At 42.8% G+C, this 12,381-nt stretch overlaps 4 protein-coding genes across 5 annotated transcripts; 2 read left to right on the forward strand and 2 right to left on the reverse strand.

The window, feature by feature from the left end:
- Positions 1 to 70: 70 nt before the first annotated feature.
- On the forward strand, positions 71 to 3,403 carry Bcgpi1. The gene is made up of 7 exons (XM_024691545.1): positions 71 to 540; positions 603 to 695; positions 746 to 979; positions 1,031 to 2,156; positions 2,207 to 2,668; positions 2,718 to 2,812; positions 2,869 to 3,403. Exons 3-7 carry the CDS (start codon positions 845 to 847, stop codon positions 3,211 to 3,213), a joined length of 2,163 nt encoding a protein of 720 aa, XP_024547316.1. The 5' UTR covers positions 71 to 540; positions 603 to 695; positions 746 to 844; the 3' UTR covers positions 3,214 to 3,403.
- Positions 3,404 to 3,467: 64 nt separating this feature from the next.
- Positions 3,468 to 4,505, reverse strand: BCIN_02g07890 (hypothetical protein). Of its 2 annotated transcripts, XM_024691546.1 has the most exons (3): positions 4,365 to 4,505; positions 4,004 to 4,240; positions 3,468 to 3,932 (listed from the first exon to the last, which is right to left on the reverse strand). In XM_024691546.1, the coding sequence occupies exons 2-3, from the start codon at positions 4,191 to 4,193 to the stop codon at positions 3,691 to 3,693; spliced, it is 432 nt and encodes a 143-aa protein (XP_024547317.1). In that variant the 5' UTR covers positions 4,194 to 4,240; positions 4,365 to 4,505; the 3' UTR covers positions 3,468 to 3,690. The 2 variants fall into 2 exon arrangements, with proteins under 2 accessions (XP_024547317.1, XP_001551026.1); XM_001550976.2 differs by having other exon boundaries at positions 4,004 to 4,505.
- A 1,361-nt stretch (positions 4,506 to 5,866) lies between these two features.
- On the reverse strand, positions 5,867 to 8,526 carry BCIN_02g07900 (hypothetical protein). The gene is made up of 5 exons (XM_024691547.1): positions 8,222 to 8,526; positions 8,108 to 8,131; positions 7,584 to 8,039; positions 6,811 to 7,514; positions 5,867 to 6,744 (listed from the first exon to the last, which is right to left on the reverse strand). The coding sequence occupies exons 3-5, from the start codon at positions 7,681 to 7,683 to the stop codon at positions 6,175 to 6,177; spliced, it is 1,374 nt and encodes a 457-aa protein (XP_024547318.1). The 5' UTR covers positions 7,684 to 8,039; positions 8,108 to 8,131; positions 8,222 to 8,526; the 3' UTR covers positions 5,867 to 6,174.
- Positions 8,527 to 8,847: 321 nt separating this feature from the next.
- BCIN_02g07910 (hypothetical protein) lies at positions 8,848 to 11,063 on the forward strand. The gene has a single exon (XM_001550972.2). It carries the CDS (start codon positions 9,534 to 9,536, stop codon positions 10,575 to 10,577), a length of 1,044 nt encoding a protein of 347 aa, XP_001551022.1. The 5' UTR covers positions 8,848 to 9,533; the 3' UTR covers positions 10,578 to 11,063.
- Positions 11,064 to 12,381: the final 1,318 nt, after the last annotated feature.

Genomic DNA, 12,381 nt, shown 5'->3' on the forward strand with positions numbered 1-12,381 from the left:
ATACTAGCACGTGATTACCATCCTTAGCCTACAAAGCTTAATCTCGTCCACCCCTGCAAAAGAACAAATTGCTTTCCGTCTTTCTCTGGTCGTTTCTCCAGATAAGTTTAAATTCCTGTGTCGGGATTGGTTTATATGAAGGGAGATCCAGAAAAAAAGAATCCCGCCCAAAATCTGGACCCTGACTTTAAACAAATATGTGGGATTCGAGAACCTCATACTTGTGAAAACACCTTTATATATTCTCATCCTACCTACTACCCATATCATCCATTCTCTTTGATCCCTCCACCCTCTACCCTCACCCCTCCCGCCGTCAACTTCTCCGCCGAGCACCGCAAGCTGCAGAAGCCAGTAAATCCGTCTCAAACTTCCTACAGCAAAACATTACAGTGATGCGCCAGCAATAGGAAACAATTCATGCACCCCTTCTCTATTCTCACACTTGCGATTTTCGTAGCCGGCTACATCACTGCGAGGTGGGATCTGGTTACTAGACTTTATGAGCTTGCAATATTCGCATGGGATCACGGAGTAGTGGTTAGCTTTGATTTCCCCTGAATCAACTCAATGCATGTCACTAATAACACTTTGGCGCATAGGCACGAACTTTGAAAGGCTTCGCGATTCTTTCCCTCTTCTTCTTTTTGTTCATTATACCGGTGGAAAGGCTCGCGTCGAGGGAGACGACACTAGTAAATAAGCAATACATCTACAGCACCAAGCCTAGCTAATAATCCAATAGCATCCGCGATCTGGCAGCGTCGGCATATCTGCACGAGAACAATTGCGACGTCGGGGTTCTTTTTGAAGGAAGAGATTTTATGATCAGTGAGCATTTGTCATGCCCGATCATGATGGATTGATGAGGATTTTCTGGCCGAGGGATATACCAAGGAGCGATTCACCTGGAGTTATAGTTGGCTGGAGGAACTCTGGCCTTGATATTTTTGTGGTTGCGATCTTGGAAGATGTTGACGTGAGCAGCAATAAGGCTATATAAATTTGGATCCGACTGACGTAATTGCAGGCGCGCAATGTAGAGAATGCGTTGAAGGTCGGAACTCTGTTCCGAAATGCCAGTCATCCTATCGAGAGAATATATGAGTTATGTGGACAGTCTTCACTACAGGTATTGGGCTTGACAAATTCACCAGAAGCAGAAGTCGATAATCTTCAAATCCGCGCAACTACAGGGTCAGCATACAAATTACCTCAAATATCTTGTGCTCGAGCATCAACGAATCAAATAGTCGTCTTTGATCGACCTCAGCCTAATAGGATGCAATACATATCTCTAAAGCCAATATCTTTGGCATTGGATGACAAGGCTGAAATGGCATTTCATGCACCAGGCAGTGTTGATGCGGAGGAAGAACGAGGAGAATTAAGACAGAGGAAAAGGACCCAGGAACTAGTCGAAAAGCTGAAGTACCACTCAGTCGTTGAACATCCGCCATCACAAAAAGAGCTCGCCTTGCCAAGGATAGTCAATCAAATCAATTGTGCTTGGGAGGTCCATCAATTATTACAGAAAAATATTTCGCTAGTTGGAGCTCGGTCAAGGAGAAGTCTGAGCGTGTCGGAAAGGGTAGTGGAATCAGCGACAACGATGCGTGATTTCGTTCTTTTGACAATATGGCAACTCATCACTCTCTACATATATCCTATCATCAGACGTGGATTTGTCGTTGGTCTCCTATGTCATAGATTTGCTGCTGAAGCTTTACTCTTGATTTTAGAGTGGAGAGCTAAACCAGATTATGCAGCCTTGAAAGATATCTCCGCAACTGCACAGCAAGTGGAGATACGCTTGCAACAATTCTGCTATTGGCCTATGCAATATGTCACACTTCGAAGAAGTAAAAGAGACTGGGGTAGTGTGACGACAAGTCATCCGGACTACATAAGGTTTTATAATAGCCTTTGGCTAGTTGCTAATGATGTGATAATTGGAATTGCATTGGGGTCCTATATTATTGACAATTCCGCCTGGGTAGCAGAAACTATCAGTGATATCCTAAGCACTTATTCTATAGCTGCTCTACAAAGGACGATAAATTGGCTCATGGATTGGCCAGCTGGCTTAAAACTCAATACTGAACTGGCTGCCTTTCTTGGTGATTTGTTCTTATGGGTCATCGAACATTGGTCAAGTATGTCTATCGTCCTCTTCCACAAATCATGCGTTGACTAACTTTCACAGGCTGTATTGAAGCTTTGCATCCAATACTGCCCCATGTTATATGGGTCGTTGGTTTTTCTAGTTTTGCTGGAGCCAGCATGCCAATCGCCCTTTTCTCTGACTTGCTCACAATTCTAACACTTCACATCTACTCGTTTTACATGGCTTCTGCACGTATATTCAATTGGCAGTATACAATCCTCCTCTCTTTATTTCAACTATTTCGAGGCAAGAAGCATAATGTTCTTCGAAAACGTATCGATTCTTGCGATTATGATCTCGATCAACTATTGCTAGGCACGATTTTATTCACACTACTCTTCTTTCTCTTGCCTACAGTAGTTGTATTCTACTTGGCATTTGCATGTGCACGAATGGCAATCATCTCATTAAAGGCCACTTTAGATGCTTTACTTACATGCTTGAATCATTTCCCACTTTTTGCATTGATGTTGCGACTCAAAGATTCACAACGATTGCCAGGTATGTTCTCACATAACTTTTCCGGACTACATCACACTAACATACAAAGGTGGCATACGATTTGAACTTCGAGATGCTCAACAACTAGCGAGCCAAATACCCAACACTCCATCTTCTCCACCAACATCTTATATATATCTCAAAGTATGTTGACTCTCTGCCCGCTCATCTAGCTTTACATTATTAACAGAAATCTATAGTCCGTCCCCCTCACTTTCCGTGCCATGTTCCACCAATATTTCCAACTCGGGCATCGTATCCGTAAACACTACGCTTCGGCTCGTGTTCTTCTTTGTCTCGCGACCGGCAAATTCGTTCCACCTATACATCGGAAAAATCTTTATTCGCTTCAATACAGCATGTTACCAGCTCGTCGAGCAGGTATTATGGATATGTGGTATGCATTGACGACCAATTCTGATGAGGGAAAGGAGAAGAGGAGAGGCAGTGCTGGGTGGTTGAATGGTGGTGTGGCCAGTTTGGCCAAAGGGAATGGAAATCTGAGAAGAGGGAATGGGTATATGGCTAGAAGGGGTGGACATTAGAGGTTTTGTGGAATGCATGTGGATCTAAACGAGTGATTGACGGGCTCTTTTGTATATACGATTGGGTTTTCATGGGCCAAATGAGTTGAGATGAGATGGGATGAATAAAAAGAGAGTTGGAGAAGGTTTGAGATGATAGGTTATGTATGTACTGTATATAGATACGGATTACTTAATGATAATATTTCCAGAATCATCAGTTTTTAGATTTTACATGTTCACAATCGGAATGGGCAAATGATTTTGTGTGTGTGTGTGTGAAACAAATTATAATATCCTTTCTCTCTTTTCATTTCATAGCATTCGTCAATTATTGACTGACTCCCATATTATCATATCCGTTTCTGCTGTGCTGTTTCATGTTTTGTCCCATCATGTCCTATCCATCAACCCTTTTCCAGCTCCGCCACATCCATCTGCAAGTAATCATACAAATCTCATCCCCGACCTCTCCCTCACCTCACCTCCCCATCTCCTCTACAACTTCCCCTTCACCTCGCTCGCCTTCCCCTTCGCCTCTCCCTTCAACTCCGCCGCCTTTCCCTTCGCCTGACCGGCTAACTCGGAAGCTTTTCCAGATACTTCCGACGCGGTGCCCGATGCAGAACCAGTTGCGGAGGATGTAGCGCCTTGGGCTTGAGAGGCGGCTTTGGATGCGCTGGTTTTGGCTGAGGAGGCCGAGAGGTTGGCTGCGGATTTTACTTTTTGGGTTGCGGTTTCTGTGGGGAGGAAAGGGGACGTTAGTTGTGTTGGGGTTTGTTTAGGGGGGGGAAGGGAAGGGGAGACATACGACCAGCTTCAATACCATCTACGATTTTGCTCGCGACGGCTTTGTCGACTTGGTGAACGGTTTCTTTGACGGTTTCGGTGGCGGATTTGCGGGTGCTGAGGGTGGAGGAGAAGGGACGGCTGGCTTGGATGCGCAGTTGGGGGGTGAAGAGGCGGGATTGACGGGTGAGGGTTCTGCTTATGGATTGCATTTTGAGGGGATGGATGAGATGTGGTTGTTTATCTTGTTTGGTTTTGTCTGGTTGGTTGGATGAGTATGTGTATGTGATTAATTTTTCTTTGGTATCAGAAGATTTCGCGTGTACTTGTAAAGAGAAAAAATACAAGATCAATAATCTAGACAGAAAGAAAGAAGTCACTACCTATATATACTCTCTCTCTCTCTCTCTCTCTACAAAATCCATCCCATCCCACCCCATCCCAGAAACCTAGCTCTAATCAAACAGGCTAAGAAGGAAAGAAAGAGCTCATCCAGCCATCCAGCTTCCTTCCCACGCACGAGCTAGAAAGAAAGACAGGTAGGTAGGTAGGTAGGAGAGCAGGAGCTTCCCTCCTATCCGTCACAATGACGTCACTTCCGTTCCACCACATCGCACATCGCACATCATACAATACATCGGTAAGGCGAAGCTAAGCTAATAATAATAAGCCAAGCTCTCTACGACTAGCTACCTACCCACGAGCCTACGATATCTATGTCAATATGAGCTAGACACCTACGAATCAATCGTACCTAGTCAAGGAAATAAAAATTACCCCTCTTTCTCATATTCATCGACACCACGACACCTAACCTAAGCTCCATTACCTCATTCTTTGATTATTCCCGATCTGAGATCTGAGGTGAATGTCATTTATGTACCTCACCATTCACGGTGTACGGTGGGTGTGTGTGGGAATTTATGTTACGTGATGAAATACAAGTAAACAAGTAAACAAGAAATGGCCATTTTATATAATCTTGTCTGTTCATCTAGTAGTCGGTAGCTACTCGTACATCGAAGAGTAAAGTGTATGCGAAGGAAGTGGTGATACCTACCTACCTACCTACCAATCTACCTACCTACCTATCTTGTAAAGGGGAAATCGAATTCTGCATATACATATGGCACAATTGCCAATTCCCATGACGAACCGATTCCGAATACTGGGTGGGTACTTTATTTATAATAATAGTACCAAAGAGAACAGTTTCCACTCGCTCCACTCGCAATCGTAAGGTAAGCTAAAGTAAATATTGCATACAACTAACTACCTACCTACCTACCTATCTACCTAAACAAGGAATTGCCATCGTTCAGAAGATACAAGATAAACAAGTCCCCCTCCCTTCCCCCCCCCCCCCCCCCCCCAAAAAAAAAATCCTGAATAAATAATTTCCCATTCATAATATCAAAGTAATTCGCAAATTTGTCTATGATACATACATACACACACATATTCCAAATTCCATCCTGTTCATCTCTCTCCCATGACATCCGTATGTTCGCACATCTCCGCCAACAAAAAGAATTCCCTCCCCCACAAAAACAAAAAGAATTGAACAGAGGGGGATTCGAACCCCCGCGGGCTAAGCCCATGAGAATGCTAATTGATTTTACACCAACTAAGCTAGAAGCTTGAGTCACACGCCATAACCACTCGGCCATCTGTCCCGAAAAATCATTATTCATGATTCGTTGAAGATGGGCGACTTGTTTGCGTATATATTATCCCAGATAAAAGAGTGGAGGAAGAAAAAGAGAGGAAAAAGATTTTTTGGGATGTTGAGTGGGGAAGGAAATTGTGTGATTGGTTGGAAGACATGATGTGATATGGTGCATGAATTGATTGATACGAGACTAGTCGATCAGTAATTTTCAAGTGACAAAATTAGAAATTCAAAGGCCGTTTGATTTCTCAGTCCTTGACTTGTTCTGTTCTATCTAGATAGATTTAAATGTACAAATTTTATCTAGTAAATGAATACTAAAAGCTGATGAATGGATACCCTAGTATCGAAATCCAGATTGGAAGATGATAATAATATACTCCCCTACCCCTAATGCAAAATGCTGGTGATGTACCCCGAAAATGTATATGTACACATGATTTGAACCCCAAACGCCCAGCTTATTCCATATAAACATACAACCATCTTTCCCTCACAATGCCCCATTCACCCTCCACATCTCAACCCAGAACCATAAATCCCACACCTCCGATGACACCGGTTATTACAAGCGCCGTTAAGATTCCTGCTCCGGCTCTATCTCCACTGGTGACTGGTGTTTCGACTGTTCCATCACTAGCGGTACTACTTCCACTTCCACCTGCTGCATTTCCTACACTCGTTCCGCCGGTAGTGTTTGTAACGAGATTGGGTGCTGTCCCAATAAGTGTTGCTTGAATGATACTTAAAGCGCTCATTTGTTCTCCGACTCCGTATTTTCCATCGTAGGTGCTTCCCGCAGTCCAATGTTCTCCACATGCTCTTCCGCTACTTCCTCCATCGCATTGTTCTGCTGCGGCTTGAGCAGATGCGTTAATGTAAGTCATGATTGTTGGTTCGGTAAACGGAGCGATTTTAGTTGTTGCCGCCATCCAACGAGAAAGGTAGGCTTTAAATGATTGTTCATCGGTGTCGCAACCCACTGAGGTAGTTTCACATGCTGCTTCATACATAACATTATCTTTGAAGAATACACTACTAGCATTCAAAAGTCCTGATGTTCGACTTTCCCAAATGGATGATCCGTTGGTCTGTGAGGCATGTGTTAGTATATGGCTTGTCCGGAAGAGGTTTAGGAATAGAAAGGGGGAACGAACGTAATTGTACATCATGGCGGCCCCGAAAAGATAGATACCAGCGTTGTATGTCCATTGTATATGATCGAGAGAGCTGCAATTTGTTGTATCGGATGTACCGTCATATACTTCATAAGCATCACCGATCAATCCAACAGATTGTTCCCATTGAAAGATCTTTTCGGCCCAATCGGCATATGATGAATTTCCAGTATATCTTGCCAACCTAGCTCCTAAGTTGAAGAAACAACCGTTCGCAATACTATTCTTATAGTCGTATCCAGAGTTGAATGTAAAGATTTGCCATCTCAAACCACCTCCACAAGTTGAGTCATCCCATCTAGCTGCCATATCGTTGAAAACTGCTTGCGCCATTGCTAGCCAGCCAGGTGTTCCACTATCCGGATTGTCGAAATTAGCCTCTGCAGCTGTCATAGCAGCCATTCCCCAGAATCCCTGATCATCATTTCCTTCTGTCTTTGTCTGGTTGAGAGGCATGAAATCGTAATCGTCGCCAGCTTGATGTAGGAGAGCCTCTTTTACTTCGGCGTTATAGGTAGTGTCCCCAGTATAATACCAATAGTCGACCATTATACCAAACATAGCTCCCGCCTCCCACCAATAATAGGGGTCGGGTAAGTTACCAGCGACATCTCCGGTATTATTTCCCGTGTAGTATTTCATCATGTCGTAGGCGACATCGGATGCGGCGGTTTTGATGCTTTCTGATCATAGTTATTCAATCAGTGTATTGCTCTTCACTCAACAGGAAGCAACATATAGAGACAACATACCATCAGAGCTCAAATCAAGGGTTATTGCACTAACCAAACTACTACATGTTGAGCATATAGCAGCAGTATATGCCAAGGCTTTTCCTCCACTGACCCTCATCTTGCTCCTCTTCCGTGATTCAAACTAGAGTATAGATACTGTATATAGGGCTTCTTCGCCAATCACAATACCAAGATGGGGGGCTTCTGATCAATTCTAGATTTGCAAACGATTCGGCCAAACGAGAGTATAAGATAAAATATGCCGGATCGCTGTTGTTTAAGAAGGAAAGCGTACTGTCTTACCGTCGAGTCGAAAAGAAACGAAGACTATTCTCCAGGACTTCAAAGTGAGGAGAGACATGCTTCCCACCACACTTACCTCTAGTTCCATAATAACAAAACTCCTGGTCCACTGTTCTGTTTTTGACATACGGCCCACGGCAAGTCTTCTTTGGTTTCTTCCTTTTAATAGACCTTACCTTGCGCGTCAGCCACATCCCAGCGAATTTTAAAACACCATTCTCAGAATCTTGTAGACCCACCAGCGGTTTTCCCTGGGAACGAAACTAGAGACTCTGAGAGATTTAGAACTCTATGGGCTGGAAGAGGAATGCCTGGCTCATAACAAAATGAATAATGGATACGCATTGGCTTACGCGGTGGGTACGTCATCCTTGTTTGGTTCACGTTTAATTGATTCCCTGGCGTTCCCTCATCTCCTAGAGACATCCAAAGTTTCCTCCCATCTCACCGTCGTGAATCGAGTATCAAACCTCTCATACATGCCACTTTTGATCTTGATATAAAACTCTCCAAAAGCAATAACGAACTATGATAGAAGCCAAGCCATAATTGTCTTGGATTGCGACGCTTAGTATGGTCCAAGTCGAGAGAGTAATCCTCCGTTTTTCTTGATGAAGCTTGAAAAAAGCTTGTCTCCACCAAGTACCGACAAGGAACCGTCAATGGCGGAGATTGGCGGCAAGGATAGATGGATACGAGATTGTGTGGCTGGTCACGTGGAGGTGTGCGAATAGGGGTGGTCCAGAACATTGAAACATGTTTGTTGGTGAGGTAGGAAGACTTCCTTCTGGGGTTGCGATACACAGCAATCGCTCATGTTTGATCGTGTTCTCCTTCCACATAACATAGAAGACATCTTGAAATCCGAACTTACGATGCACACCAAGAACAACGTTGTGCCGTCGAAATCACCTTGACGATTTATTTTGGTGGTCTTCCCATGACCCCACCACAGCTTTGTCATGATTTTCATGCAGCCGCTCCACTCATGTGACCAGACTTTGTGTTCAGTTGGATCCGATCATCATTTGATACCCAGAGTTCTCTGCGATAATGCTTCGTATCTTTTGCGCCCGTCGACAATGCCAGATTTGGTGGTGGAATACGTGGTGGTTCCACATACGATGATAACACGCCAGATAGTCAGGTGCTCGTGACGAGATGTAGGAAGATTTGTAATACGATGTTGCCAATGCTTGGTAGGGGAGTATGTAAATAACATACAAGAATGTGGTCTTTCTTCAATGGACAGACAGAGCAGAGTTGCTCTTGCTCTTTGGTCAATTTTCCATCAATCAAGTCACCTGATAAACACTTTCTGTATCCACGGGCGACGGGTGTGTACTCCGGACCCTTTGCAGATACCATTATGGTAATGGAAGCTGCGATGGCGCGATCATGCAAAGCCAAGAAAAGTACCTTGCTGGTTAAATGGTCAAATCGCAAACACAGTCCATTGTATTATGATTCACAATATTTCTTGGACGTTCACGCTCAACAACCTTGTTGGGTTCAATATCATCAAGGTACTTATTATATCTTTACAAAGTGTATAGATTTATCTGCACTGCTCCCACTGTGCTCTCTTGGGTTTCCCATCTTTCAAACATACAGCACGTTTCAATCGCAACTCAACTTCCCTCTGCATCTTTCAAATCAGCAATCATGAAGGTTGTTGGCCCGCAAACCGAAAGAGAGATAGATGCTGGAAAACAGTGCCTCAAAAATCTCCTTGATCTTCAAATGGCCGACAAACTAGACATGGTTTCCAAGTGGCCAAGTCAATGGTTTGATATCATATTGAGGAAACATCACAACCATAAGGACTACAAAGGTGTAATAGAGCTTTTCCATGAATTGGATCTATGGGAGCTTAGATCGTTTTTGTTGAAAGGCTTGACTTGCAGAAACCTCTCGGAATATCGTAATATACGGTATCCACACATCGAGTCGGGTCCGAAGACACAACTTGGCGACCGCACTTTTCCTTCCTTCAAGAAATTGCCAGCCGAGCTTCGATTGGATATATGGGAATACGCATTCGCAGAGGATCTCTTACCAAAAGTCCACCATTTGAATAACACAGACCGCAATACTGGAAAGATCACCGACTCAATCACATCACATCTCTCGTTCTCCAATATCGTACAAGTCTGTAAGGAATCTCGAGAATGGTATCTTTCGCGGACACAAAATACTTGGGCATTTGGAACATACATCAACTTCCATGTCGACATTTTGTACTTGACCAAACAAATTGAAGCATCCAAAATTGTTTACGAGACTCTCCTCTCTTGTCCTCACATGGCCAAGGTTCAAAATTTGGCATTGCGTCGAACATTTCTTACCGACAACCCTCAGAGTGCTTCCACTCAGGTCGAAGCCTCTGAATTTATTCGAGAAAACATTCCCTCTTTGAAAAACATCTACGTCGTCATTAACGAAATCCGAGACTCAACAATCATCGACCGAGATAATGACATCAAATTTCAACATCTCTCAGCAAGACAAAAGAGAAAGTGGGTAGACATCGGGTATGCTAGGACATGGCTGAAATGGGTGAATAAGATTATGATCGGTAAGGGTTACAATAGTGTAAATCATCATTTTGTGATGGTTGGTACTCAATGTACAGACGTACTGTCCTCGGATTACGGAGAGGTGACCTTCGAGAGGAAGATTCGTGATGGAAGTCTTGAGCTATTTTGATTGATGTTAGAGATGTCTGTCATTTGGCTTTTGGGTGCATGAGTACGATTACGATGCTTTGGTTGGAGTTAAGGCTGGAAACATTGCGGGGGTCGGATTGGGGTTCTGGGCTTGAGGTTTATGGTTTGGTTGCTTGCTTATGGAACGATATAAGGTGTGTTGCTGGATATTCAGTGGAATTGGGGAATTGGATGCGAATTATGAAATATGATAGAGGTGATAGCGAAGAGGGGTCTTGAATCGGAAGGTTAAGGAATTCAACCGGATAAGCATAGTCTGGAGCGGGGGGTATATCTCGTCGAAGGATATTACACTGGAACGATGCATGGGGTTTTGACATGAGCAGTCTCTCATATGTATAGATAAGTTTAATCATACTTTTCGACACACATTTTATGCTTTCATACATGAAAAAGATTTACTGGCGACATATCAGTCAAACCACCAATTATCTTCGTCGGACCCTGTACAAATCATACATAAACATCGGATCTGGACTGAATAAATACTCCCTCTAGGTGATATCAAAAAATAACGTTTCATTAGGGGCGAGAGAAGGTGCGCCATACTCGTTCTGTTATATGAAAACGATGTGAAGAAGATCATGAATGAATGCATATATTTTTTGGTCAAATTTAATTTGTGTGTGCGTGTCTTTGGAATAATTGCTCACTTTGATTGTTTTTCGATTGAAAAAATTATTTGTTATTAGCACTGTTATTATTATGTATGTATGATATATGTATATATGTATGTAGGTATATATGTAAATATTATTAGATGGAGATTCAATATATAAATTGTTTCGAAAAAAGACTGAGCATATTAGATAAAAGTGGAGTAACTTCGGCATTTCACATCAAAATACCCGATGTCAGCTAATTCATTACACCATCAAAAAAAAAAAAAAAAATCATCGAATTTTCAAAACAGAAACTGGAATTAGAGAGGCCAAAAAAGACAAAAAGAGAATTGTGGTTGAAGTTGGCCTCAACTCGCAGAATGCGGCTTCTGTGGATCGAACACAGTGCCTCCAGATTAATGAACCGAAGTGAACTTCAGTCTGGCGCTCTCCCAAGTGAGCTAAAGCCGCTTGAGATTGTGTTTGTTTGTTGAAGAGCATGAACATTTTGTAGAATATATTTTAATTTTGTTTGTGGTGTCTCCATGTGGAGGAGAAAAGCGGAACACTAAGCGCTTTTTTGGCGTAGAATCTGATCGTGATTGTGGATCAAACTAGCCGTCGCATTTGCTGAAATCACTGTTTGAGGACCAGATCATGAGAAGCGAGGCTATTCAGATATTAATCTTGTGGATAATTATATAAATCACTTTGATACAAAATCAAGATCAGGGTTCGAACTTAAGATCATGCTAGAGAGGTGGTCTTAAGGGGTAGCTCATTATGCTCATATCATATTCTTTTAGGTTAGACCAATTCTATCTATCTAACTTTGAAGCCAAATGAAGGGGTTTGAAACTTTCCAATTTCACTTCAATTCATTTCAACCACTTAAGATTGTAATGTTGGAAAACTCGGTACCCGAATAGCTTGATTCATCCATATGATCTAATCAAAGATTGAGTTTTTTACTTATAGAACTCCTGCATTCTTCAAATTTTGGATCAATATTCGAATTACGATCTGGGACACCCTCTCCTATAAAACGATTATCAAATTGGCTCTTCTAGATGATTTGAGTACCAATTCAAAGTCTATACACCTACTCCGATTTTGCCAAGCAGGCAAATCGATTCGTTGGCAAACAGGCAGATGGTTTGTAATTTTCGGAGTTTGCAGAGT

The sequence above is a fragment of the Botrytis cinerea genome, chromosome 2 (genome assembly GCF_000143535.2).
Source record: "Botrytis cinerea B05.10 chromosome 2, complete sequence".
In the NCBI taxonomy this organism is placed as follows: domain Eukaryota; kingdom Fungi; phylum Ascomycota; class Leotiomycetes; order Helotiales; family Sclerotiniaceae; genus Botrytis; species Botrytis cinerea.

Excerpts from the sequence above, each read along its gene's own strand:
- Bcgpi1 (XM_024691545.1), top strand. The coding sequence starts at position 845 with ATGCCCGATCATGATGGATTGATGAGGATTTTCTGGCCGAGGGATATA. Across the intron at positions 2,669-2,717 it reads AGATTCACAACGATTGCCAG|GTGGCATACGATTTGAACTT; the intron begins GTATGTTCTCAC and ends TAACATACAAAG. Across the intron at positions 2,813-2,868 it reads CATCTTATATATATCTCAAA|TCCGTCCCCCTCACTTTCCG; the intron begins GTATGTTGACTC and ends AGAAATCTATAG.
- BCIN_02g07890 (XM_024691546.1), bottom strand. The coding sequence starts at position 4,193 with ATGCAATCCATAAGCAGAACCCTCACCCGTCAATCCCGCCTCTTCACC. Across the intron at positions 3,933-4,003 it reads AGATGGTATTGAAGCTGGTC|AAACCGCAACCCAAAAAGTA; the intron begins GTATGTCTCCCC and ends TCCTCCCCACAG.
- BCIN_02g07900 (XM_024691547.1), bottom strand. The coding sequence starts at position 7,683 with ATGAGGGTCAGTGGAGGAAAAGCCTTGGCATATACTGCTGCTATATGC. Across the intron at positions 7,515-7,583 it reads CCTTGATTTGAGCTCTGATG|AAAGCATCAAAACCGCCGCA; the intron begins GTATGTTGTCTC and ends AACTATGATCAG. Across the intron at positions 6,745-6,810 it reads CCGCCATGATGTACAATTAC|ACCAACGGATCATCCATTTG; the intron begins GTTCGTTCCCCC and ends CATGCCTCACAG.
- BCIN_02g07910 (XM_001550972.2), top strand. The coding sequence starts at position 9,534 with ATGAAGGTTGTTGGCCCGCAAACCGAAAGAGAGATAGATGCTGGAAAA.